This window comes from Eublepharis macularius, chromosome 11 (genome assembly GCF_028583425.1).
Source record: "Eublepharis macularius isolate TG4126 chromosome 11, MPM_Emac_v1.0, whole genome shotgun sequence".
NCBI classification, from domain to species: Eukaryota; Metazoa; Chordata; class Lepidosauria; order Squamata; family Eublepharidae; genus Eublepharis; species Eublepharis macularius.
This window is the reverse complement of record NC_072800.1, coordinates 1,551,840-1,576,994: the sequence shown is the minus strand read 5'-3', so window position 1 is coordinate 1,576,994 and position 25,155 is coordinate 1,551,840. Positions and strand designations below refer to the sequence as shown.

At 46.4% G+C, this 25,155-nt stretch overlaps 1 protein-coding gene across 8 annotated transcripts in view; it reads right to left on the bottom strand.

Moving 5' to 3' along the window:
* SLC20A2 (solute carrier family 20 member 2) overlaps positions 1–25,155 on the bottom strand; it is a 76,984-nt gene that overhangs the window by 5,372 nt on the left and 46,457 nt on the right. For 6 of the 8 annotated variants that reach the window (XM_054991029.1, XM_054991026.1, XM_054991025.1 and 3 more), the window contains 8 exons: positions 15,526–15,666; positions 12,774–12,859; positions 9,436–9,532; positions 7,199–7,315; positions 5,981–6,184; positions 3,568–4,156; positions 1,835–2,020; positions 1,141–1,225 (listed from right to left, as the gene is read on the bottom strand). In XM_054991029.1, coding sequence (XP_054847004.1) covers positions 1,141–1,225; positions 1,835–2,020; positions 3,568–4,156; positions 5,981–6,184; positions 7,199–7,315; positions 9,436–9,532; positions 12,774–12,859; positions 15,526–15,666 — 1,505 coding nt within the window. Of the gene's footprint in view, positions 1–1,140; positions 1,226–1,834; positions 2,021–3,567; positions 4,157–5,980; positions 6,185–7,198; positions 7,316–9,435; positions 9,533–12,773; positions 12,860–12,992; positions 13,047–13,068; positions 13,177–15,525; positions 15,667–25,155 lie in introns of those variants that run through there. The other 2 variants (XM_054991032.1, XM_054991033.1) reach the window with 2 other exon arrangements.

Sequence of the window (25,155 nt, the reverse complement as noted above, 5' to 3'; positions counted from 1 at the left end):
ACGTGACACGAGACCAGTCATGTGTGCCCAATCCAACTCATAGTCACCTGTATGATCGGAGGAACGCACTTTCAAAGTGTTTAATGGCTCCATTCAGCTCAGGAGTGCTGTGAGAGAGGGAAGGGAGGGCTTCAGGTGAAAATGGCACAGGAAAGAAGCCTTCACCCCCCTCACAGCATTCCCGAGCTGAATGGAGCAGCAGAACACTTAGAAGGCAGGTGCCCTCAATTATAAGTGTGACAACAGCAGGATTTGAGTCCAGTGGCACCTGAGAGACCAACAAGATTTTCAGAGCGCAAGCTTTCAAGAGTTAGAGCTCCCTTCTTCAGACATGAGTAGGAATGGAGATCCCTGAGATTCTATATCCCAGCCAAAAGGGAGGGCACCAGGATGTAAAGGTCCAATGCAGCTTGATGAGAACAGAACAGAAATTAGCATCTGTCGTGAGATAAGAATCCGAAGTCTCTGTTCAGCCACCCTCGCCCCCCCCCCCCCCACTTCTGTTCAGTCCAGTGTTCTGAATTTGTGAATAAACTCCATTTTGGCAATCTCACACTGAACTCTCCCCTCGAAGTTCCTCTGTTTGAGTACAGCCTCCTTTAGGTCAGCAGTGGAATGTCCTGGAAGATTAAAATGGTAAAATGACAACAAGCACCCATGATCGGACTTGGGTCACACGTATCCTGCATTTTGGCCCAAAAGGTTTTAACTGGGCTAGGTCTACTCTTGTTCAGAGCTCTCTCTCCTAACTGCATGCTTGCTCAATAATTGGAGGGGGGGGGTAAAGAGGAAGTAGCAGCCACACAGTCCCTTGAGCACAAGAGTCACAGAAATTAACAGGTTTTGCAAGGGCCAGCAGCTGGGGGATGTAAACTATGCAAAGTTTAATGTGGGTGTGAAATTGATTCCAAGTATTCTCGAATGGGTGACAGATTTTTAACGATGCAAAATAATGTAAAAGGAACATAAGACCTGCCCATTTATGAATTTTGTAAAGGGGAGGGGGCCCTTCCAGTTCGTGTATCCGTTTTTCATTCCCCTCTTCAAGTGTCATGCCACCACGAAACTGATCTGAGCAGCAGAGTTAAAAGACGAACGCTCCAGCCGGGCCTGGCTGCAGGTCACATGGCAAAGGCATACCTTGCAGTGTGTAGTACTGACAGGAAGTCCAACATTGGAAGCTATCACAACTGTGAACGCCGAAGCCAACTCAATAGTGAATCCACTGCAGGAAGCATAAGAAAACACTTCACAGTCACACTTTTTTTTTTTTAAAAAAAAAGTCATCAGTCTGGATTGGTGCCATGCAACATGCCAGCGTCTTACCAGCATCTCCTCCAACTGATTTATGGCCATTATGTGACAGAGAGAACAAGGAGCTGCCGAAGAAGGGAAACTGTCCACACATGGCCACTCCGCATGAAGCCTGCGGAGCAGCTCACTTGACTCCGGCCATCTGCCCATTCTGCTTTCCAAGAAATCACGCTTCATCAGTCGTTAGCTTAATGGCCGAGGTCTAGCATGCATCACAGAGCAAAGGAAAACCCCAGATCCATTTTACAGACCTGAAAGCTCATGAAAAACAACTCTGATTTTTGCCATTTCTTAATTTATGCTTTTCTACGCTACGCAAGACGTTGGCAGAATCTTCTGCTCAACTAGACCTCAACTATTCAAATGGATCACATTAGTTTAAAAAAGGGTGTAATGCTTATTGCTGTTAAAATCAAAAGCAGCAGTCTACACTATTAGACACACAGCAAATGCTATGGCGGAATTTTCCAGAGCAGACCGGTGAGAGCTGGGCGGACGAGCCCCGAAGACGTGCACCTACCTTGACGGCGTGATGGGGGTGAGGTCTTTCCCCATGGTCTGGATCACTCTTCGCCCCCAGACCCAGAGACCCACACAGATGCCAATGCCTCCATACAGGAGCAGCCAGACGGGAGTTGCTGCTTCTTGCATCACCCCGCCCTGCTCGTATATCAGCCAGAGGGCAACCAGAGGGCCTATGGCATTGCTGGAAAAGAGAGCAGCACGTTGGGGCTGTACAATCACCACCTCGCCTCTTCCTTGACTTCCCTACTAGGTACAATGTCCTTAATCAGGGGTGGTATATGAATTAAAATACTCTTTCCTGCCGCCGGCCCACCTCCTAAACCAGTCTATTTCTTTTAATTCAGACACCTTGCTTATTTCTTTACCACCATACAGTTCTTTATGTCAAGATTAAAGCAACATAAGTGGAGGCCCGAAACAAAACGCTGCAGATTATGAAGAGGGTTGTCCCCACAGTCATCCAAGCCAGTCTTCCCCGTTACTGCCCACCCAGTCACCTACAACCAACCTTTCCTGTTCGTCCCCCCCCCACCCCCCGACTCTTCCCTCTGTCTCCCAAACATCCTTTACACTTGGGTTGGAAAGTCTCTTACTCTCTCTCCTTTTGAAAGACCCTTACCCTTTTGCCCCCCCCACCCCCCGGTCATAGGTGTCAACTGCAGGGCCTGAGGACTGGGCACACGTAGAGCAAAAGTAAGTGTTTTGAGTGGGATTTAAACTCCCACTTTGTTTTTGTCTGCTTTTATATTTTTCTGTAACACTGGGAGAGGGTCCCCCAAGGTTGCAAATACATGTGTTGTGTTACCAAGAGGCCCCAATCTTCAGGTTTAAGCATCTGCATGGGGGGGGGGGCACTTGGGAATTAGAACTGATGATGATAATGTAGTGGCCATGGGCGAATGCAGCGTTCACACAACTACTTCTTGGGCACAGTTTAGAGTGCCAGCTGCTAGCCTTTATCGCATTAAGGAGCCTCAATTCAGGGTGTTCCTTAACAACTGCAGGGGAAGTCCTGCTTTAAAAGCTGGGGGGGGGGGGCGCTATGTGAGGTTTTTCTAAAATTTGAATTTGTAAGCCATCTTGAGCTATGAGAAAGGCAGGGGATAAACAAACAAACAAACGAACAATCAAAGAAAAAGAAAGAAAGAAAGAAAGAAAGAAAGAAAGAAAGAAAGAAAGAAAGAAAGAAAGAAAGAAAGAAAGAAAGAAAGAAAGAAAGAAAGAAAGAAAGAAAGAAAGAAAGAAAGAAAGAAAGAAAGAAAGAAAGCTCTTTATCCTCAATCTGACTGCTAGGGAGCAGAGCCTGCTCAACCATGGCCCCTCTTCAGAATTATCTTACAGAAAGGCTCACCAAGTCCATTCTCTTCTCATCTTCTGGGAATTATTAACAAAGATGTTTTATTTCAACAAGCATTTGGAGACAGATTCAGATTTTGTCTTTATCCATCTTTTTTTAAAAAATGATTTTTTAAATTGTACATATACTGGTTTCTGATTTCAGCTAGATGACTTACAGACTTTTATATTTTTTAAATATTATTGCAGGTATTGGTGTTTTACGCTGTCATGACCTGCCAAGGACCGGGTCATATAGATAGTATGCAAATCTTCCTATCTTTTTAAAAGAGTGACATTCATAAAGTTCTGCAGCGTTCCTCTCATGAACACTCCACAGCAAGTGGAACAGTTCCACAAACCTGAGTTCCACACAAGCTTACCCAGGCTTACCTTACATCGTTGCCTCCATGTGCAAAGGATCCAAAGCAAGCAGTCAGAATCTGAAGGAAGTGGAACAGCAGGTGGACCTCGGAGGTGTCCTTCTCATCTCTCTCCTCTTCCACAGGATCCTCAGTTGGATTGCTGGGATCTAACAAGTCTGTCGCCATCTTCATCTCCACGCCACCCTCCTCTGCTTCAATTTCTGCTTCTGCCACTGCATTGCAATAGCTGGAGTAGCTGTCGTAGCGGACTCGTTTTTTGGAATAAGACACTGTGTCCCCCACCAGCTTCTCACTGTCTTCTGGGGTGGATGTGTCAGCAGCCTTGAAGGACGAATGCACTGGCAGCCCACAGATGGCGGCCGTGTAACAAGTGTAGCTATTATTGCGCCGCAAGAACTTGTAGTTATTCTCTTGTGTTGGTCTGTCACTGTTGCCCCTGTCCAAGTGTATTTTGTGCAATAAATCTTTATACAACCCGGAGTCTTTGTGCACAGTATGATAGACATGAACATCACTCTTCATGTGACCATCAAAATTAAACGTGCCGTTGGAAACGGGGGATTTCACCATACTGTGCGTCATCGAAAATGCCCTTCCTAAAACAGCAGAGAGAAAAGTCTTAGTACAAAGGGAAACCAGAACTAGACCTACTGACACTTCAAGAAATATTAACCTTCACTATTTTTTCTTCTAGTTTTATCAGATTAACATTTATGCTGCAAAATCTAATTAATTTATATTCTACACTCGAATGTAACTACTAGAGTAAAATAATAACAACTGTGCTTCTATACCTCTCTTCTAGACAGATCAGTGCTCCACTCAGAGCAGTGAACCAGGTCAGAGTTATATTATCCCCACAATGCAGCTGGGGAGCTGGGCTGAGAGGAGCGGGGCTGACCCAAGGCTGCCAGCCGAGTTCATGGCAGGAGTGGGATTTGAACCAGCAGAGTGGCTGTCTCTGTGCTACAGCAGCTCTAAAATACTGGAAAAAACTGAGCCACAGGTGAAGTCTTGTTCAGCTTCTCACGACAGGGATCCCTGCTTCAGCACAGCTGTTCCTTGCCCAGAATCTGGGGACCAGAAAAAGACCTGCTTATCAAGAAACTGTCAGGCAGCAGTTTCTAAGGTACTCTGGGGAATGCTTAACATTTTTTTGCTGCATGCTGGGCAAGCAAAGGGGATTTTTTAAAATAATTGGGTGATCACAGAAGTAACTGAAATAAGGGGGCTCGAGAAAGGTTGAGCAGAATTGAAAGAAATTGATTATGGTTGGGGAACTCGTTGCTTATTTGCATGGGGGTGGCTGATGGCAGGGCAAGAATTTCAGTGCATAAATGGGCGGTGTGACGGACAGGAGGCTGGCCTGCCCCTGAGAGGGGAAACAGCCACTCAGCTGTGTCATCCCAGAGTCTATGGGGTGCTGCCCCAGCACGCAATCACCTGCCAGGGTGGGGACGGAATGCAGGAGCGAAAGGCACGGGCAGGTCTGTTCAGGGCTGCCTCCGTGAGAGAGCAGACAGAATCAAAGGGAACCTCTGCCTGGCAGTGTGGCAGGGAGAGGGGATTAGCTCGGCCCCTGGGAGAGTACACAGCACCACACTGAGAGGCCCGTCTCCGGTCATGAGCAGATCTGGCACCCTTTAGCCGGATGCTTGGGAAAGAGCAGGCTGGTGGGCATGGAAACCTGAGTGCGAGCGAAGATCTAACCTGGGGGTCAGGCAGCGAAAAGCCTATCTGCAGCCTATCTGTAAGTGAGCGTTAAGAGGAATTTAAATCACAACCTGAAGCCCTAACCAGCTCAGGTTTAAGTGCCTCAGCCTGGCTTCTCCTGGGACTGCCTGGAGACCTGGGCTGCTTTTTTGTTCTTTAAAAACAACCTGTACATAAGAAAATTATCTTTGTTATTTTTATGAACCTACTGCTTCAGTGATCTCCGAGTTCTTCTTACCACAAAACTTACTAACCACAAAACTTATCTCATGGCAGTGAACTCAAAGCCTTTACACTTTAAAAACATCTAGCACCTGAGGAGAAGGTTTAACAAAACAAACCTATTCCCCACAGTTACAGGCGGGTGGATGGGTTCCTTCCATTGGAAGAAAAGGACTGGCACAGACAGGTTTGATGGAGGCAAGAAGCTGAGACGGCTAAACGCTGCTCTGCCTCTGTTGTCCGCCTTCCCCACTCTGCTCTATTCCAGACACATGCAACAAATTCTTAAGAAAATCTCTGTGATCGGTGCATAGTTCATCAAAAAATCCAGACAGGACAATTATTTTTCCTTCTGCTGTGTCCTTGCTCTGCCACTAGAAAGAAGGGGGAACCAGATGCTTGTCGCGGGGTTCAGGTCTTCACAGCAGCCTGGAACAGCAGGACACTGAACCGGGGAACCCCTGTGCTCTTGAGCTGATTCTTACCGTACGGCACACGAGGATGGCTCCCATTGGCTACGCTGTCTGATGCTCCAGCCTCTTCTGCCCCAGAGCTGGTGAGGGGAATTGTGGTTTCATCGGTTGCCTTGGCTCCAGGAAGCTCTTTGAAGACAGCCGAGTCCTCCTCTTGAATTTTGTCAAGGCTTTCATCAGATATTCTTGACAACGCGCCTTCTTTCTTTAACCGACCTAAGGGAAACCCAGAGCTTTTACCTGTGCTGTCACTGATACGCATTAGATGTTACCAGTGTCACTGACTCGGGTGGTTGACCTAGTACTTGGCTCTTCAGTTGAATAGTCCAAACATACATACTTCTGTGTATAAACACACCCACACTCAGGCCAGTGAGCCTTAATTCTCTTCCCCAAGCTCAAGGCAGCTCAGGGCTCAAGCAGAGGTGGCAAACTCGGCCCATCTTTTCTCGCTATGAAAGGCAGAGGGGATGTTCACGCAGCCTCTGCTTGCCTTGGGGCTGTGTGTGGAAGCGAGAGGGAGATCAATTCTTAAACCTCTACCCCGTTTCTCTAATCAAGACCGTGATCTTATTTATTATAAAGGGGAGAAGATGTGTTTTTAAAGTGTACCTATTTTTCCCTTTAAAATACTTACAGCAGAGCAGGGGAGCTTGGCTTCAAAATTCAGTCAAACAAAACAGAGTTGAAAGGGTTTGACGACCCTACTGCTTCTTCCTCAAAGGCCTCCAGGCAAATCAAAGCCACACAAGCTTGCAGTTTGTGGAGTGGGGGGTGGGTGGGTGGGGTGGGGAGAGACACGTGCACTTTGGAGCCCTTAGACTTCATTAGTGGAATTCTGTGCCTGGGATTCAAAGTACTGTGCCGGGGGGGGGGGGGCGCTTCCATTTCTTGAGCCCCACCTCCTCCTCGCCAGGCCATTTTTCTATGCCAGGCAAGTTCCAAATCAATTTGTGACCTGGCAAAGGAACAGGTCGTTTAAAGAGGAGGGGATTAAAAGTCCCCCTGAGTATATACAAATTACTTTGTGCCCTTTAGATCAGCATTTGTATCTTTTTTAAAAGAAAAATATGACCAACTAAACCCAAAACATTTACCGAACAAACAATAAACCATTTGTTAAAACATTCTGAAACATGTTTTTCATCATTTTCTAAAGCCACGATAAAAGGCATTGTATTTGACCTTTTCTAAAGCAGAATTAGAGAATTGGCTTCCCAAAAGACATACTTGCTATTTTTCTTCTCATCCAGGGACACACCACTATCCAGACTAAGATAGCAAAGACCAACGACACACCAATGGAAATTAGTGCTATCGCCCACATAGGAAGAACAATTCCTAGGACTGGAAAAGAAAGAGGGCGATGTTACATTCTTGTGCATGAGGGTTGGCAATTATTACTGTTATATTTACTATATCAAAATACCAAATACTCAGTGCTATAGGGGCAGGGCAGGGGCAGGGCTGGAACATTGTTCTAGGAGTTTATGCTTTAAGTCCTGGACCCAAGCCTCTTTCTTTGTAATACATAGCTAAGAATCTGGATTTGTAGCTCAAAGGTTGGCACATGGCCAAAATGAGTGTCACCTTGGGAATTACATACAATTATTTGCTAAACAACTGCTACCGAGCTGCATTCAAACCAGAGTTCAAGCTTTATATATTTAGTAAAGGAACCATTTCTTCTTTTGGTTTGGAAGAGATCTCTCTGCCACCACACAACTTTCATTGTACAAACTGGGGGGGGACGTGGAGACTTACAGCTGGAGAGGACAGACAACTGAGAGGACCTCCCGCATTGCCTCACCTCTGTCTCCCCCCGCCCCCCCCCTTTAACCAAGAGTCTCTCTACACAAGACATCTGACACAGGGATGCTCAAGGGGCTCACTTTCTTGAGGTCATATGTTCAAGCGTACTCTGTCTCCTTAGCAGTGCATGTTTATCCACAATGGGAGGACAAGTGTAAGAGCTTTCACTTGAGCGTCCCCATGTAAGACATCTTGTGTAGAGAGACTCTCACCTTCAGCTGCTGTGATCTTTCAAAGGGCAGTGGGCCTGCTCCATCCTCATCAGGTTATGTTGGTGTGCTTATTTTAATTTATAAACTATATTTCTCTGTACGCGTAGGGAGTTCTGAGTAGGCAGTAACTCCCCAACTGAATGCTGATGTGCCCCTTTCATGGCCTTCACAAAAGGCATTTGGTCACGAAGACTGCTATTAGAGCGAACAAGCTACTAGGCTGCAAGGAATTGTGAGTGGTGGACAAATATGGGACTCCCTCACCTCATTTCTAGTGTTTTATAAGCTCCTCTGAGCAGGTGGCTTTTTTTACTGACATCTGACTTTCAACATAGCTAGCCTTCTGACGTACCCACCATCCAAAACAGACTTGGGGGTAGGTAAGATACAAAATTATATTTTTCTAACAATTATCCAAGATGGAGACAGGCTGGTAGTTCTTAACGTGTTCATTGTTTCTATGCCCCCCCCCAGAGAAAGTGCCCCCAGCCATCTCCAACCTCCATTATTCTCCATGGGGAAATCTATGAGGGCTGTCCAGGAGGCTGGGGGGTGGCATTTTGAAAGCAAAACCCACCAAATTTGCAGCAGACCTACTCCTAACTGTCCTATAACAACCCCCAGGTTTTTTGAAGACTGGACCATGGGAGGGCATTGTATGGCCCCCCAAAGAAGGTACCCCCAGCCACCTCCAATCTCCATTATTCCCTATGGGGAAAACTTACAACTAGTCTATCTTAAAAACACTTTCAAAAAGTTCACACTTCAGAACTCTCTCAGGATACCCAAAAGTACAGGATACTTCAAAAAGGTTAACAAACCGAACCAAGCACCCCAACAAACATCCCCCTCAGAAGAAGAGCAACCAACAACAATTGAACACCTGACCAAATCAAACTTCTATGCCAAGAGAAAACAGAACCCAGCAAGAACCAACTCACCAAACACTTCTGCAAGGAAAGCCCCAGAAGAATAAGCAGCAAAACGAACAGTAAATATGACCAACTTCAAAAGCCAGAAATCAAAGCCCCCCCACCCCACAAAAGCCCAACAATAGCCCCCACCCCTGCTTTTAAAATGCAAACTAAAATGCTGGACTGGGGAGAGGTGTCGAAGAGGATGGGCCAGTTACTCGCACCCAGGCCTGAGGCTCACAGCTTGGACAGGCCTGCAACTTACTCTCCAGTGTTCCAGCAGGGGGGCATCCTACCAGCCAGAAGCCCACTGCCAGCATGAAAAGGCTTCCGGAAGGCCGCTGGCTGAACCAACTTGCAGAATCTCAGCTGCCTGAAAGCCTTCCTAACCGAGGCTATCCCCTACAACCGGAGGGGTCCCTGAGAATCTTTAAGGATTAGCAAGCACACATCACAATAAATAGCCTACATGTGTCAACAGAAAGTGTAATATTATTCTGTGGCACCTTCCATGTCAGACACTACTCACCTGGTGCCCCTGTATACATGATGGAGAAAACGTTAATGGCTATAGTAGCTGCATAAAACACCGGTAGGGCACGAAGGCCGTTGGGCACCGGATCTTCCTGTATATAACAAAAAACAAGATGAAGCAATCACAACTCCAGAGATGGCATTCGCCCACCCATGCAAGAAATGTGGCGAGTAAAGTGGGTGTGGGGCAACCGGGAGTGGCTTGTGATGGTTTACAAAACCTGACTCAGCCACTGCAGGCAAAAATTCAGAAGTACTGACGGGCAACTCCAAACAATCAGGCAAGAGAATTTCAAAATCATGCAAGGCAGCTTTCAGCTGCAGTGCGGGGAGACTGGAGAAAGTGAGGCCCAGCAGAAGACGTGCCCGCGTCTCTCCCCCGCACTGCACCCACACCTAAGCGAGGGGCTTCCAGTCACCAGCTGCCCTTCCGCTGAGTTCAGGCACGAAAGCAACTTGCGGCTGGACCGGCAGCACCCCCCCCGCACCCCCACCCTTACCGACGCAGAGCTTGATTCAGAACTTCCCAGTTTGATCCCACTCCAGTCTGCTGAGAGCGAGGGCCCTGGCAGAGATGAGAAGACCCAGGGGAGAAATGGGAAAACGGGGGGTGGGGAGGGAACCCACACTTTGCCCTGAGAACTTTTTTCAATTTTTCCAATGGAAAAATTGGGAAATTGGGTGGAGCACTGGGGAAAAAACTTCCTATGAAACATTTTGAGACAACCCTTGTCTTCTGAAGCATTTTATTCTTTCCAAATGTACAGGTGAAAAAATTTGAGGATTTTCACAATTTTTCAATAGAAAAATTAAGAAATTTTGCAGAACACTGAACAAATTCTTATCCTGAAAATATGCAAATTTTCAAGATTTTGTTTAAATAGAAATAATTTTGGCAATAATTAATACGCTATAATATGTTTTAATCCATTATTAAAGAGTTCAGTGTTTTCAGAGTTAAAAATTTTAGCTTAATATCCAAACACACTGATTGTCCTACTCATTGTGACCCTCTAGGCTTTTCCGCACAGGCAATCTTTGTCGGTTGTGGCCCCGTGTTGCTTTGTGTTTTCTGCTTAACTCCACATGCTTACCTCTCCCTCCAGATTTCAATGAGGTAGTTTGAAGGCGTCTCTTCCGACTTTCTGTGGTTGCTTTTTCCCCAGTGCTTTTCTGGAGGTGGTTTGGACTTGGCTTTTTCTATCGTGCGGGATGTTCCTGTTGTTTCCCCCCCCCCCACTCCCCCCCGTCCCCTCGCAGCCCCCTTCTTTCTTGCTGCTTGCTCCCTCCTCCGAGTTCTACCACTCCCTCTACCCTCCTCTCAGCTCCTCCCCCCTCCTCCCCCCCTCACCCCTATCCTTTCCTTATGCCAAAACACATGGATTTATTGTCGAAGGCTTTCACGGCCGGAGAACGATGGTTGTTGTGGGTTTTCCGGGCTGTATTGCCGTGGTCTTGGCATTGTAGTTCCTAACGTTTCGCCAGCAGCTGTGGCTGGCATCTTCAGAGGTGTAGCACCAAAAGCTACACCTCTGAAGATGCCAGCCACAGCTGCTGGCGAAACGTCAGGAACTACAATGCCAAGACCACGGCAATACAGCCCGGAAAACCCACAACAACCAACACATGGATTTATTTTTTGTCAAAAATGTAGGAACACTATTATGTTATAAATGTTGACGTTATTGTGTTAAGAGTATTATTTACCTCCCTCATGGACTGTGAAAAGGGGGCATTTAACTCATGACACCTGCAACTCCCACAACTTTTGTGCCTGCCCCGTAATTTATAATTTATAGCAGCTTGGGAGCTGCTATAGCATAGTGGTTAAGTGACTGGGTTGTGAATCTGCACTCTGCTGGTTCAAATCCCGCTACTGCCATGAACGTGGCAAGTGGCCTCAGGCAAGCCACTCCTCTCAGCCCAGCTCCCCAGCTGTACTGTGGGGATAATAATGCTGACTTTGTTCATCGCTCTGAGAGGGGCACTAATCTGTCCAGAAGGGCAGTATATACGCACAGTTATTATTACTGTTTTTTATAGCCAACTGCTCCTTTCACTAAAGCAAATCATGACCTGGTGACAGGTCCTGAAACGCAGGTCTGTTTTAAGGTTGCTGCATGAATAACTTTGCCTCCAGTTTTGCAACTGTGTCATGCAGTGTCTTTTGTTTTGGAGCTCTGGCAAGCTGACTGGAAAGCACAAGGGCAAAGGACGTTCAATAGGCATTTCTCATCAGCAAGGTTAATATTCTAGAAGAACTGACCATGCATTGGTGCTGAAAGAACATCAGCCCCTCCTGGATTCCTCAGCAGCTCCGGACAAATATCTACATTTGTCTAACTCCGCCCCCCTCCCTCCCTTTCTTTTCGTTTACTTCATTTCTGCCTTTCTTGCAGAAATACTTTTTGAGCTGCAGGAGTAATTCAGCATTTACGTAGCACTTCCAAGGTTCAAAATACTTCCTCTATGTTATGTTCTAATCCCTGCAGCAGCCCTGCAAAGTAACATTATTCCCATGAGACAGACGGGGGTGGCAGAGGTGGGTGGTGGTGAACATGGTGTGGGGAGAGAAAATGGCTTCCCCAAGGCCCCCTCGTGAGATCCGATCGAGGAGTCCTGAAAGCCCGGAATGCTCAGCCCTCCCGGGGGCTGCTGCCCTAACCACGTGGCCTGAAGCCTCCTCTCAGTTGGCATCCCTGAGAGGCCTACAGAAGCTGATTTCATCTGCCACAACGGTTGATTGTGAAAGATGAAAGACGGTATTTCTCACACCTTATAAATAATTCTGAATGCAACAGCCATTCCAAAGTCCATTCCATAAATGAAGCTAGTTCACAGGGTCATCTTTCTTTCTATTTTCTTCCGCACAGAGTTCTCGTGTGTGCAATGCACCTCTCTGTGCTCAGAAACACACTGCAAGGCCACACTGCCAATGAAGGCTGAGCCACCCCCACGGGGCTCAAGGCCCAGGGAGGCCGGGATTCACCCTGCCTGAGGATGGGAGGAGGGGCAAGGCTGGCCTCAGTCAGCTGCCTCCCAGGCTGCAGACGGTCGATTCTGTGCCCCGGAAGTCAGCGGGAACCATGACGAATCCCAACTCCTCCTGCATATTGGATTGGGACTGAATGCAACATACACGGAGGGACTCCCGAACTAATCTTCAGACCTGCTCAATCTTGCAGACTTCAAAGTGAACCGAAAGGTGCTCAGCCCAGCCACGAGATCCCAGCTAGATGCTGAGATGTCTCGAGTGACAGGGGGAAATTGTCGCTTGTTTTACAACCGCAAGTCAGCAACAGCAAGAACAGAAATGCCAACTTAGCCACTAACCTTGTTTAAGATGAAAAATCTAATTAGCACAAACAGCACGCCAGACATCATACCAGATAACAGTGGAGAGATAAACCAAGAGGCAACTGAATAAAAACAGAGAGAGAGAGACAACATCCATTAATAGGCACAATCTCATTTAAGAAAGAAAAAACATTGCAAAGAAAGAACCACATAGATCAAACTGACAATGGACAATATTTATATTTTCTATAGCACCTTTCTACAGCAGAAAGGTGGCTCACAGTTATAGTAAACAAACAAAAAAATGGGCCACAATCCAGTCCAAGTTCACCATCTGTGTCCCATGGGCAGCAATAGTAGAGTTCAAGACTGGTTTGTATCAGTCCTCCTGAAATCAGTTCAGCTGGAAGGCTCTGAATTTTAGTTGGGGAACACCAGGGCGTTTTTCAAAAGTCACGGCACACTTAAATGTGCTGCGAATGAAAGCTAAGTCAGCTCCTCCTCTCCTCCCCTCTCCAATCTATTTTGAGAACAATTATTTGCATGCTCAATAGGAAGTAAATGATTTCCTCCTCATCCAGTCCTGTACTGAGAAAGGCAGACAATATAACTGGTCATGAGAAATACCACAAATAAATCCTTAATTGGTTTAAAATCAATTCACAACTCTTTTTCAAGCCCCAAACTACACAAGGAAATTACAAAGTTATAATCAAACTATGCTATAAATGAAAACTCAGATCTTTAAAGCTGATTACAATTACGTGTGCCCTGTGCAATTGTTACCGTACAAAGAAGATTCAGTTCGATTCTGTGAGGAGACCTCCCTGTATGTCCCCGAACACAGTTCCCAGGAACGAATTCCATCACCTTCCTTGGTTGCAGAGTTAGAGGAACAAATACTGCTTTGGGAAGACCCCCTACCTATTTGCTGGGGTCCTTCAGCATCTCCACCTGTATGTTTTTATTGTATTTATACGTGCATGTAAAATGATATTTTAATGCTTGAAATTATTTAGTCTTTCTTGTTCACCACCTTGGGGACACTATTTGACATGTTTTAAAATACATACATACATACATAAAGTGTAGCTTGTAAAGTGCCCCAAGCCTCGTTTTTGTGTTTGTGATAAAGATGTGTGACACCATGCAGATTTTCTTAACCATTTCAGATGTGAACTCTCTTGTGATCTAATCTATAGCTCCATTTTGTTATTGGCAATACTTACTGTTTTTGCAGCGAGGCTATGGAATTTACTGTTGCTGTTGTACAGCTTGGACTGTTCCTTTATTCTGTTTCACTGGCTTGTTGCAGTGATGCTTTAATGTTAAGGAAATAAAATTGGGTTGGAGAGATGCACCCCCACCTCCTTATTGTGCATAGCTTGGTAATCTCCCAATGTGGGACTGCACAGAAGAACGAAGATGAAAACAGGGTTGTGCATGCCTGTAACTATTGTTCATCGAGTGCTTCTGTACAGCCACACATCCCTCTCTCCTGCCGTGCTGTGAACTCCCTGGTAAATAGCTAGCTGTGGTTCGCGGCGACTCGGGAGAACTGAGGGATGGGGAGGGGGTTGCCCCTCCTATAGGAGCGACCCCCGTCGGTGTCACGATCTTCCCTTCCTTGCAGTTTCTGTGCTTCTATTACGTATCTAGTTTAGTACAATAAAGCTCTTCCTTTGTCAAAGATTCTTCCTCTTGTGCCCACTGGTTCCTGCACATGAAACTGCCTTATTGGAATCAGGCCATTGGTCTATCAAGTTCAGCAATGTCTACTCTGACTAGCAGTGGCTCTGCAGGGCCTCGGGTATAGGCCATTCGCGTCACTGGCTTCCTGGCCCCTTCAGGTGGAGATGCAAGAGGCTGAACGTGGGACCTTCTGCAAGCCAAACAGAGGCTCCGTCATTAGCAACAGCCACTCCCAATGGCTCGCAATGCTGCCATTTTTAATGTGACGTGCGCATCCATTCATTCTTTTTTCACAGAGGCTGATGTGTTTGCCTGGCAGTGGCAGAAAAGCACCGTGGGGATGTAACGATGACGTGTATTTCTTTGGATGGTGAGCAGGTCATCATGAGCCCTTGCAGTTGAGCTCATGTTACGAGTTTCTGTGATGGAGTTGCCTGAACAGATGGGAAGGCAGAGGTGGCAGTCAGGTCTGGATTCGTTATCGGTTCCTCTCACACAACAGGTGTTAAGTTGGCTTAGGAAAATTGTATGATCACCTATTATTGCTGCTGAGAATGGTCACCCTACTTATTATCTACATTTGGAACTCTGGGGAGGATGCTGAAGCATCTCGCTAGCATGCAGAAGTTCCCAGGTTTAATCGCCAGTTCAAAATAGCGGGTAAAGAGCCACTGGCAAAGGAGACTGTACTACTGACCTTTCCTTTTACCTAAATGAATTAACAAGGGGTTTGAACTTTTAATTATTGTTACAATCTGTTTCTAGGTAGAGAGTTAAGGATCACTTACGACTGTCAAATATGCCCTTGGTTTTTATGTGCCTTCATGCAGACTTATATTGGCTGTTTTTAATGGTTGTTAATTTTAAGGATTTTAGTGAGCTATCTGGAGCAGGTCTCTGAAGAGGCAGCATATAAATGTTTTAAATTCAATTGCTTTAAACAGGCATTTAAGAATCCCATTTATACCCAACATTTCTTTTGATTTTTCATGCCCAACTATATTTCTAGCGCTCAGTCTGGAACATTAGCAAAAATCATTGGAAACCAGAGGTGGCCTTTTGTGTTTGTGCACAAATAGAAGGAAATGCGAATTACCAATCTTGACAAGCTGCATCCACTGAACCCCTTGGGTGCCAATTGCAACTAAGGAGAATCCAATGGTAGCACCCACAATGCAATGCGTTCCGGATATCGGGAGCTTTAAGAAAGACGCGATCAGCTGCCAAACAGCAGAGCCTAAAATGGAAGGGAGGAGGAGTACAAACAATAAACGTTAATGCAAGCATTTTACCACTTCAGCACTTTTGTTCCAAAGCACCCACTTCCCAACCCATAATAAGCTCTTTGTCATGAATGTTTTTTGTTCACAGGCACTAGATTTCTAGAAAGGAATACACAGCTGAAGTACCAGCTCCCTCCAACACTGCAACACTTTTATTTCTGGAAGTAAACAGCGCTTCTGATAAATGTAGACTTTGTGCAAACTGCATAATGGTTTTGCTTTCATTGGCGCTTGCCCTGTTTTTTATTTATGCATGCTGATGTAATGCTAAGGAGGAAGAAAGTTGTTCTACTACATTTCCCATTTCCCTTCTACTACTTTTCAAACTTTAAATCTCTGTGGCAAATAAGGAACCACAATTTTTAGCAACCTGGAAACCAAAAATTCAACATTCCTGCATAGATTTGAAAGGGAAGGTAGATTAAAAGGCCCTTTAGCCACAGAACAATCTCAGGTGAAAAATGTCAGCAACATTGTGGTTACAACAGTGCTGTTCCCTGGTGGGTTTCATGAATTCTTTGTTAAAAGATTCACAGTGAAATCCTAAACAGAGTTACTCCAGTCTAAACCCACAATGGGCTTGGACTGGAGTACCTCTGTTTAGGATTTCACTGTAAGTAACAATTACATTCTTCATGCATCTGAAGCCAAACAGGACACAGCAGTCCCTGAAAAGGCTGAGACACTGATGTCGTTTTCCTAGGAAAATCAGAATCAGAAAATTTTCTGATGCAAATTTAAATAAAAACTGTTCGCAAAATTCAAATAATATTAGCAAAAGAAGATATAAATACATCACGTACAACCCTGGAACAGATACAAACACTGGTGGTGGTGTGTGTGTGGGGGAAGCTTCAAACCCCATGTTTAGCGCCCCCCACCCCTCACACGACTGATTTGCAGCAGAGCAGCCCTGACAACTATAAACACCACATTGTGTTTATATACGTGGGAGAGAGATTTTTCCATGGAAAAATATAGTACAGGAAAATTTTCCGCCCCACATCACTGGCTGAAAGCAAGGGGGGAACATAGTAAGCCTCGTGCTTGCCAGGGGGCACCTGAGAGACAACGGATCCGCTGTTGGCGTTATGTTTTCAGCTGGATGGCTTCCATTTCTTCCCAGCACATTGAAGGTACAACATGACGCCCACCTGCCTGCCAGTCCCCATGACCACTGAAGCAGGCAAGGCACAAGACAGTGACAAGGACCATGTCCTGAAAGAGCGCCCCCCCCCACTCCGTCATTTTTGTTTTTCTAATGAAGAGTTCTAGATTAATTTAAACACTTGCTCAAAATGTTCTTTTTGGGGTGGATTTTAATAAAAGGTTTTGGATTTTGACTACTCGGGTGCAAACCACAACCGCCCTCATTGCACTCCTCCAAAGCATGCAGCTCGTCCAGCCGAAGGCCCCCCCCTGCCCAGCTGTCAACTGATCAGCCTCAGGTACTTTGACTCGCCTTGGGCTACAGAGGTGTGTCGTCTTGCAGACTGGGGGGCTGAATTCACCTTGGCAGGTCACGTAGAGCTTCAGGGGGTCAGGCAGAAGTGTAGTGCTCAGAAGGGTGGGGGGTCCAGGTCAGCTTGGGAAGTACCAGAGACCTTGGAAATCCCTCCTGAGGTTTGCCGAATAAATTATTGCCACGGTGATGCAAGGCAAGGTAGAACTGAAAACTTGGCACGGTCCAGATGCCCTACTTGAAAAACAAGAACGCCCAGTTTCTCTCCCAGAAGAGCTGAAGGCAAAGGGAGTGAGGTGTTACCACTCCGCACCACTCAAAATAAAGCTCATCTTGCCTGACACTACGACCCTTAGTGGAAACCCCAACCCCAAAGTTAGGGCCACCTGCTGTGCAATCTAGAACTGTTGGCAGTCTCCCTCTAGCCTTTGCTTAAACTGACTTCGCAACCTTCAGAGCTACAAAAGAATGCCTTCTGGAAGCGAGGTATGTGAATGAACCAAAATCTCTGGCAGATGCTGATCGTTAAAACCTTCAATGAGAGAGGCTTTTAAATGGCATGTTCATAAATCTCTCCGCTCCAAACCCAAAACAAAAGCCGAGAAACTCAGCTGAGGCAGAAAACCTGCCTGGCGAGGAGAAGCAACGGTCACGGCACACTCCCCCGAGCGGCTCTTTCCTCCTCAGCCAGAGCCAAACACAGGAAAGACTCTCTAGACCCTGTTGCCAATGTCAAGCTCTTCCTAGGCAAGCACAGAAGGCTCTGGGACAACGAGAGACTTTACTTTTCAACATTAGCTCAGCTATGCATTTCCCACAAATACTGTTACTCGCGCTGATCCTACCCTGAAATGCGTTTGTGCTGCACAACCATCAGCTGCAAGCAGGACTGAAGCTGCAGTTCTACATAACACTTTATATAGTCACCAAAAGCCCAATGTCAGCAAAATTCCACTGTGTGTAAAAGTAAAAGTCCTCCTTGCCTTTTACTGACAGCATCCAAGCCTGGAATACTGGCTAAACTGTTATGGTAACCTAGCAACAGCCATTGAAGGCATCTGATTAAAGCTACAGGAACTCTTTTTATCATGTTGGTGTTTCTTTAATATTCCAATGTATTTTTTTCAGATTTCTGATTTTTCTGCAAACCTATAGTGATTTTCAGGTGTAGGAAGATCTGTCTGGTCCATTCATGGCTCCAACTTCCGGATTTTAAGTATCCACAGATTAATACCACTTGGCTATTAGTGCATAAGATGTTCAGCAAAGATTGTTTTTCACTGCAATTTGTTTTACATCAGTTAGCTGTTGCAGCTTCCTCCTCACTCAAGCTACAGCATCAATTCTGAAAACAGGGTTGCACTTGCCTGTAACTGTTGTTCATCTAGGTCTTTGTGCAGGCACACACTGGGACTGCAGTTGCGCAGGCCTGCCACTCAGAACAGGACTTTTTTAGCTCTAGTACTATTAAGGGGGGCGACCTCCCCCACAACCTCTCTGAGCTGGTTTTTCCCGCCCGAGCAATCATGTGTTTGGGAAAGTCGCCCCCTCCTTCCCCTAGTTATCCTGTGCCACCACAACCTCAAGTGTCAGAGAGTTCACAGTGGGGTAGGAGGGGGAGTAATGTGTGCCTGCACAAAGACCTAGATGAAAACAGTTACAGGTAAGTGCAACCCTGTTTTCATCTACAGTTTTTGATGCAGTCTCACATTGGGAGAATAGCAAGCTACTCAGCAGTGGGAAGGAACTCTCAGACAAAAAGAGACTGTAGAACAGCCTGTTCCACTGTTGCTTCTCTTCTGGAAGTTACATCTACAGCATAATGGTTCACGAAAGTCTCTCCGGAAGACCATGACACAGCATGACATATGTCCACAATCAGAATCCCCCCTTCAGGAATGCAGCTGATGTCGCTTGAACCCTCGTTGAGTGGGCTCGAATAACAAAATGACAAGGAACTTCAGCTAATTCATAACACTGTCTGATAGCTGACATGACTCATCTAGAGATCATCTGCAATGACACAGCCTTGCCTCTATTAGGGTCTGCGTGAAAAACGAAGAATATCAATTCCGTACGGAAAGTTTGAGTCCTATCTTTGTAAAGTAAAATGGCCCTCCTAACATCCAGTGCGTGTAATGGCCATTCTTGAGGTGTGTTTGGATTAGGGGAAAATATTGGCAGCGTTATAACTTGTGACACATGGAATGTGGAAACCACTTTGGGTAAAAACTGCAGACTGGTGCGCATTGCTACCTTATCTGGGTAAATCTGCAGAAAAGGAGGGTCTATACCGAGAGCTCTAAGCTCCCCAGCTCTCCTGGCTGACGTGATTGCCAGTAAAAATGCCATCTTTGCTGACAGAAGTGACAGGGGGGCAAGTTGCTATAGGTTCAAATGGCTTTAGCATCAGTTTAGCCAACACTAAAGATAAAGTCTATTGGTGAACTAAGAGTGGTCTAGGAGGATAGAGATTAAACAGCCCCTTCAGAAACAGTTTTGATAGGTAGTGAAAAAACACTGTCTTCCCATCAATTCCCTTATGAAATGCCAATATGGCTGCTAAATGAATTTTAACTGATGAAAACGCTAGGCCTGAAGATTGTAGGGATATCAAATAGTCAAACATGTCAGATAGAGAGCATGTTCCTGGATTTACTGCCCTGGCATTTTCCCATAAAACGAACCTGTTCCACTTATAAACGTATGATTGCCTAGTGGATAACCTTCGTGAATTAAGTAGCACATTTGCCACTTCCATTGAAAATTGCATACCCTCTACCCTAGGAACCAAGCTGTTAAGTGCAGTCTGTTCAGATCGTAGTGACGTGCAAATCCACGGGTAAGCAAGTCCAGCTTCCGTGGCAGATGGGCGTAGTGTCCCTCGGCCATCCATTTCAGTACATGAAACCAAGGCTGCCGAGGCCAAAAGGTGCAGGTAGTCTGGTCTCTCCGTGCCTTGCATATTACTTTGTGGATCAACGGAATGGGAGAGAATGCATAAAACAGACCTCCCGTCCAACTGATCTGAAATGTATCCCCCAGGGAATTCCTCTCTCTCCCTCCCTTGGAACAAAACCTTTTGTGTTGTTCTGCGTTGCAAACAGGTCTACTTGTGGAAATCCCCACTGACAAAAAAATTAGTGCAGGTACTTGTCTGTCAGCCCCCACTCATGATGTGACCTTCCCGTTCTGCTGAGGAAGTCTGCTTTTGTATTGTCTACCCCTGCAATGTGCAAGGCTGAAAGCATAATGCCATGGGTGATGGCCTGTTCCCGTAAGCGAATGGCTTCTTGGCAGTTTCCTAGAAGCGGTTCCACCTTGTTTGTTGATATAGTATACTGCGGTTGTATTGTCCAATAGGACTTGAACCTTCTTGTTTGAAAGGATATCTGAGAGTGAGTTAAGGGTATAATAAACTGCCCGTAACTCTAAAAAATATGGTTCCTTCTTTCTGACTCAGACCAAATCCCATTTACGGACAAGTCCTCCCAATGACCACCTCAACCTTCTAGGGAGGCATCCCTGGTATTCGTGGTATCGTCCCCCGGTACGCCTACTCCTTTAGATACATTGTCCCTGTTTAACCGCCACTCCAAGGACTGCAGGACCATTCTAGGGATGGACAATCTGGTATGAGGAGAGTGAGTCCCTGGGTGGAACCATCTAATGAACCAGGGCTGTAAAATCCTCATTTTCAAATGAGCTAGTGGGACTACAGCTGTGGTGGAAGCCATCAACCCTAGCAGGACCTGAATGGAATATGCAGATTGGAATCGATTGGACTGAAAACTTTGAACAAGAGTAATCAATTGGGTAAGCCTGTCCAGAGGTAGTAGGCCCTATTAGACAGGGAGTCCAACACTGCTCCTATACATTTAATATTACGTTTAGGTATCAGTTCCGACTTCTTCCAATTGACTATCAGTCCCAAAGAATCGCTTGTGTGCAGAATAATGCCTTTGTGGTCCTTTAATTCTTTTGGTGAGCTAGCAGTAATTAGCCAATCATCAACAAAGGGGTAGATGGAACATCCTAAACGTCTAAGGTGGGCAACCACCACCGCTACGCACTTCCTAAAAACATGAGGTGCGGAAAGCTAAGCAAAACGGGACTGCTAAATACTGGAAGGCTTCTCCCTTGAACACAAACCTCAGATATTTTCTGTGTTTCTGGTGTATGGAAATATGAAAATAAGAGTCTTACAGGTCCAAGCACACAAACCAAGCATCCAGGGTCACCATATTTATTACCCAAGGGAGGGTCACCATCCTAAATTTAGAAACCTTAAAATGGGTGTTTAAACCTCTGAGGTCCAGTATAGGTCTCCCCCCTCCCCACCATCTTTCTTGTCTACTAGGAAAAAATGGGAAAAGAAACCAAAGGAAGACTCCGAGTCAGTGACTCTTTGGAGGGCTCCTTTCTGCAACAGGGTATGCATTTCCTCCGGTAACTCAGGTAAAGTATTATTAGAGGCCCTTGACAGTGAAGAAGTAGGAAGCAAGGAGCAGAATTCCAGTCTGTAACCTATTTTAATTATTGGCAAAACCCAGCAATCGGAGGTGATCTCCTGCCATGCCCCAAAGAACTTGCATAGCCTGTTTTCAAACGGGGTTGCAGCTAGAGAGTCTTGCATCTCTAGTTAGAATTGGCTTTTCTGGCCACGTCCTTTCTCTTTACTAGTTTGGCCTTGATTAGAGGCCTTAGATGGCCAAGATTATTTCCTTCTTGACTGATTCTGATTCATTTATGGTGTTCTATAGGGATACAGAGAATGGTATAGTTGGAACTGATACGAGCGAAAGTCACGCCTCTGACCATAATCTCTTCTCCCCGACTGTCTAAATGTCAGACTTCCAGCTACTGCAGGTAGAACTCCGTAAGATCTGTTTATCTATCTTTCTTCTTTTTTGACAGATATTCGTCCGTCTTCTCAGCAAAAAGAGAAGCACCCTCGAATGACGTATCCTCAATCTTCGCCCATGTTTCAAGGGGCAAGGCGGTAGCCCTAAGCCAGGCATGCCTGCACAATACTATACCCGTGCTGAGCGTCCAGGATGTGCCTACTGGCATTGATTTGTTGCTTGGATAATATGAGCACCTCATCAGAAATGAGTTTCGTGAGGGGTCTTTTTTCTTCGGGTAAACTCTCCATAAAGGCAGCCGCCACCTTCTGCTATAAAAATATCTGGTAACCACTCATTATGGCAAGGCAGTGCGCCATTCTGATCATCAGGGTGGACCCCGAACAGATTTCTCTGCCAACTGCATCTTCCTTCCTTCCTACCTTCCTTCCTTCCTTCCTTCCTTCCTTCCTTCCTTCCTTCCTTCCTTCTCTGCAGGTGCATACATGCCACCTCGTCTATGCTTGGATTGAAGTTCCTTAGCAATCACTGAGGATGCTGGGGGGGGGGGTGTGTGTGAATAGGTAGGGACATTTATCCTGCTTGATTTTGTACAAAGCTTCTACCTTTTGTGCCATTGCTGGAGTTGACGCTGGCTTCTGGAGCAGACTGTCCATAATGTCTACGAATCCCTCTATCATGCGGAAAGGTACTGTGTCTGGTGTATCCAAATAGATCCCTGGGTTTCTGTTGCACTGTACAGACATCAATGTCCAGTGACTTAGCCATATGGATCATCTGCTCAATGTATAGCTTAAATGGGTGAGTTGCATTCTGCTTCTTCAACTGCTTCCTCTGTTGACTGTTCTGAGGTGCGTCGGGCTCCGTTCTGACCCTTCTACCTCCGGTTCCGTCCTTGAGTCCAATCTCTGCTCTGATACAGGGTGCGAGACTGACTATACCAGGGCATTTCTGAATGCATGGGGAGCTTTGTCAGGACGGTCCATTCCAATGTTGAACATGTACCTGAAAATGGTGGGTACATGTCCCAGTCATAATGATAACCCACTGGTGGGTAAGGCGGGTACCAAGGTGGATGCTGTCGGATCTGTCCCAATTTTTCCCATGATGGGTAGCCTTGCCGTTGTGAGCCAAGCTCATTCAGGTATCTTGCCCCAATGAAGGTGACCACGAGCTCGATCAGCATCGAGGTGTAGGCAATCTGTAGTGCAGATCCGGTACAGCGTCCAAAACGACTTTGGTATGGCTCCAAGACTTGCGCCGTGGCTTTTCCAAGTGTTTGGTTTTTTAGGAGGGGGGGTCCAAAGGCACTCCCCTCTGTTTTTGTCCACACCGGAGACCTGGCGGACTCACCCATAGCCTCAATCAAAGTCACACTCACTGTCGACCGGACCGAGGCAGTAGTCTCCTGAGACCAGGACCACTTCCGCTGCCAACCTCAGGTTTGATCAGCTGGATCCGATGATGTGTTGGGTCTCTGATCTGACACCAACATCGATTCACGAGTCAGTTCTGAAACGGCTCAGACTGTGCACTCTACCGGGGCAGATACCTTTACTGCTGGGCTGCTAGTGCTCAACATGGCCGTATTCCACAACATTGCCTTTAGTCAGGAGGCCCGATCCCCTCTCGCTTTGGGGGTGAAGAGTTGGCAATGTTTGCACCTATCTACAACGAAGCCTTCTCCGAGACACGCCAAACATAACGAATGCCCATCAGTCTTACCCACCTTAGTGCTGCATTGTGTATACTTTTTGAACAAAGATTTGTCCACCATCCCAACTTTCTACTAATAACAAAAAAGGAAAGAATGGTGCGACTCACCTACAAATTCCATCGGTTAAATATATATATATATATTTAGCTACACTACAACTACAAACTACAACTATCTAACAACTAACCAACGAACAACTATTATAAATGCTAAATGGAACGCCAGTAAGGCAGAGAGCCTTAAGACAGCATCCATTCTTTGCGGCGGCAAAAAACAAACTGGGGGAAGGAGGGGGCGACCTTCCTGAACACGTGATCACGGGCAGGAAAAACCAGCTCAGAGCAGTTACAGGGGAAGTAGCCCCACCTTAATAGTACTAGAGCTAAAAAAGTTCTGTTCCGAGCTGCAGGCCTGCGCAACTGCAGTCCCAGTGTGTGCCTGCACAAAGACCTAGATGAACAACAGTTACAGGTAAGTGCAATCCTGTTTTCAGAATTGATGCTGTAGCTTGAGTGAGGAGGAAGCTGCAACAGCTAACTGATGCATAAAACAAATTGCAGTGAAAAACAGAATCTTAAGCTTGGTTAACTAGACCTTTAACTCATCCAGCCTGATCTGATGAAGTGAAGCTGTCTAAGAGAATCCCCAAGCAGAGCCTGACATTTTGCCAGGAATCCTTTATACTTCAGACCCCGGAGAACCAAAGAGATCTCGCTACCTGCCATGGCAGAAGGAACGGGTGCCGGCACTCCAGTGAAACCCGAGGAGCTACAAAAAGACCCTGTGACCTCATGTGGGCCCAACATGGTTGCGTTGGTGAATGAGGGAATGCAAACCCCTATACGGTTTCCCCAGTGGGATATCAGTTTTCTTAACTGGTTGGAGGCAATACCACCAGATGGGACAGCCCCTGAGGACTCATCTACGAGGGCAAAGTGACTGAGAAACCGGCGGTGGAGGAGCCTAAGCCGACGGAGTCTGTTCCTGGGGAAAGGATTCCTTGAGACGGAGGAAGAGAAACGAGGGGAAGTGGAAGGAAGCCCTGTGGCCACACTTCAAGAGGAGCTGCATGTGCTGAGGTGTGACCTTCTCGCCCTTACGGGACTGACCCACAAGGTGGCGTGGGCAGTAGCCCAACTGGAGGTGCTTGAGGAGCCAACAATCTGTCCTGACCTAGGGGCTGACCAGCCGCCGTGAGAGGTGCCAGGGTACCACCTCAGCCACCACTGGAACTACGCAGACTGGAAGCTTGCTTTGAAGGGGACTTCTATGAATTGGGGTATTTCCTTGTACAAGTGGCGGAGTTCCTGAGCGAATGGGGGCACACCTTCCCAAATGAAGCCAGCAAAGTGAGTTACCTAGGCTCCTGGCTGGGGAACTCGGCCGCAAAGTGGTACGT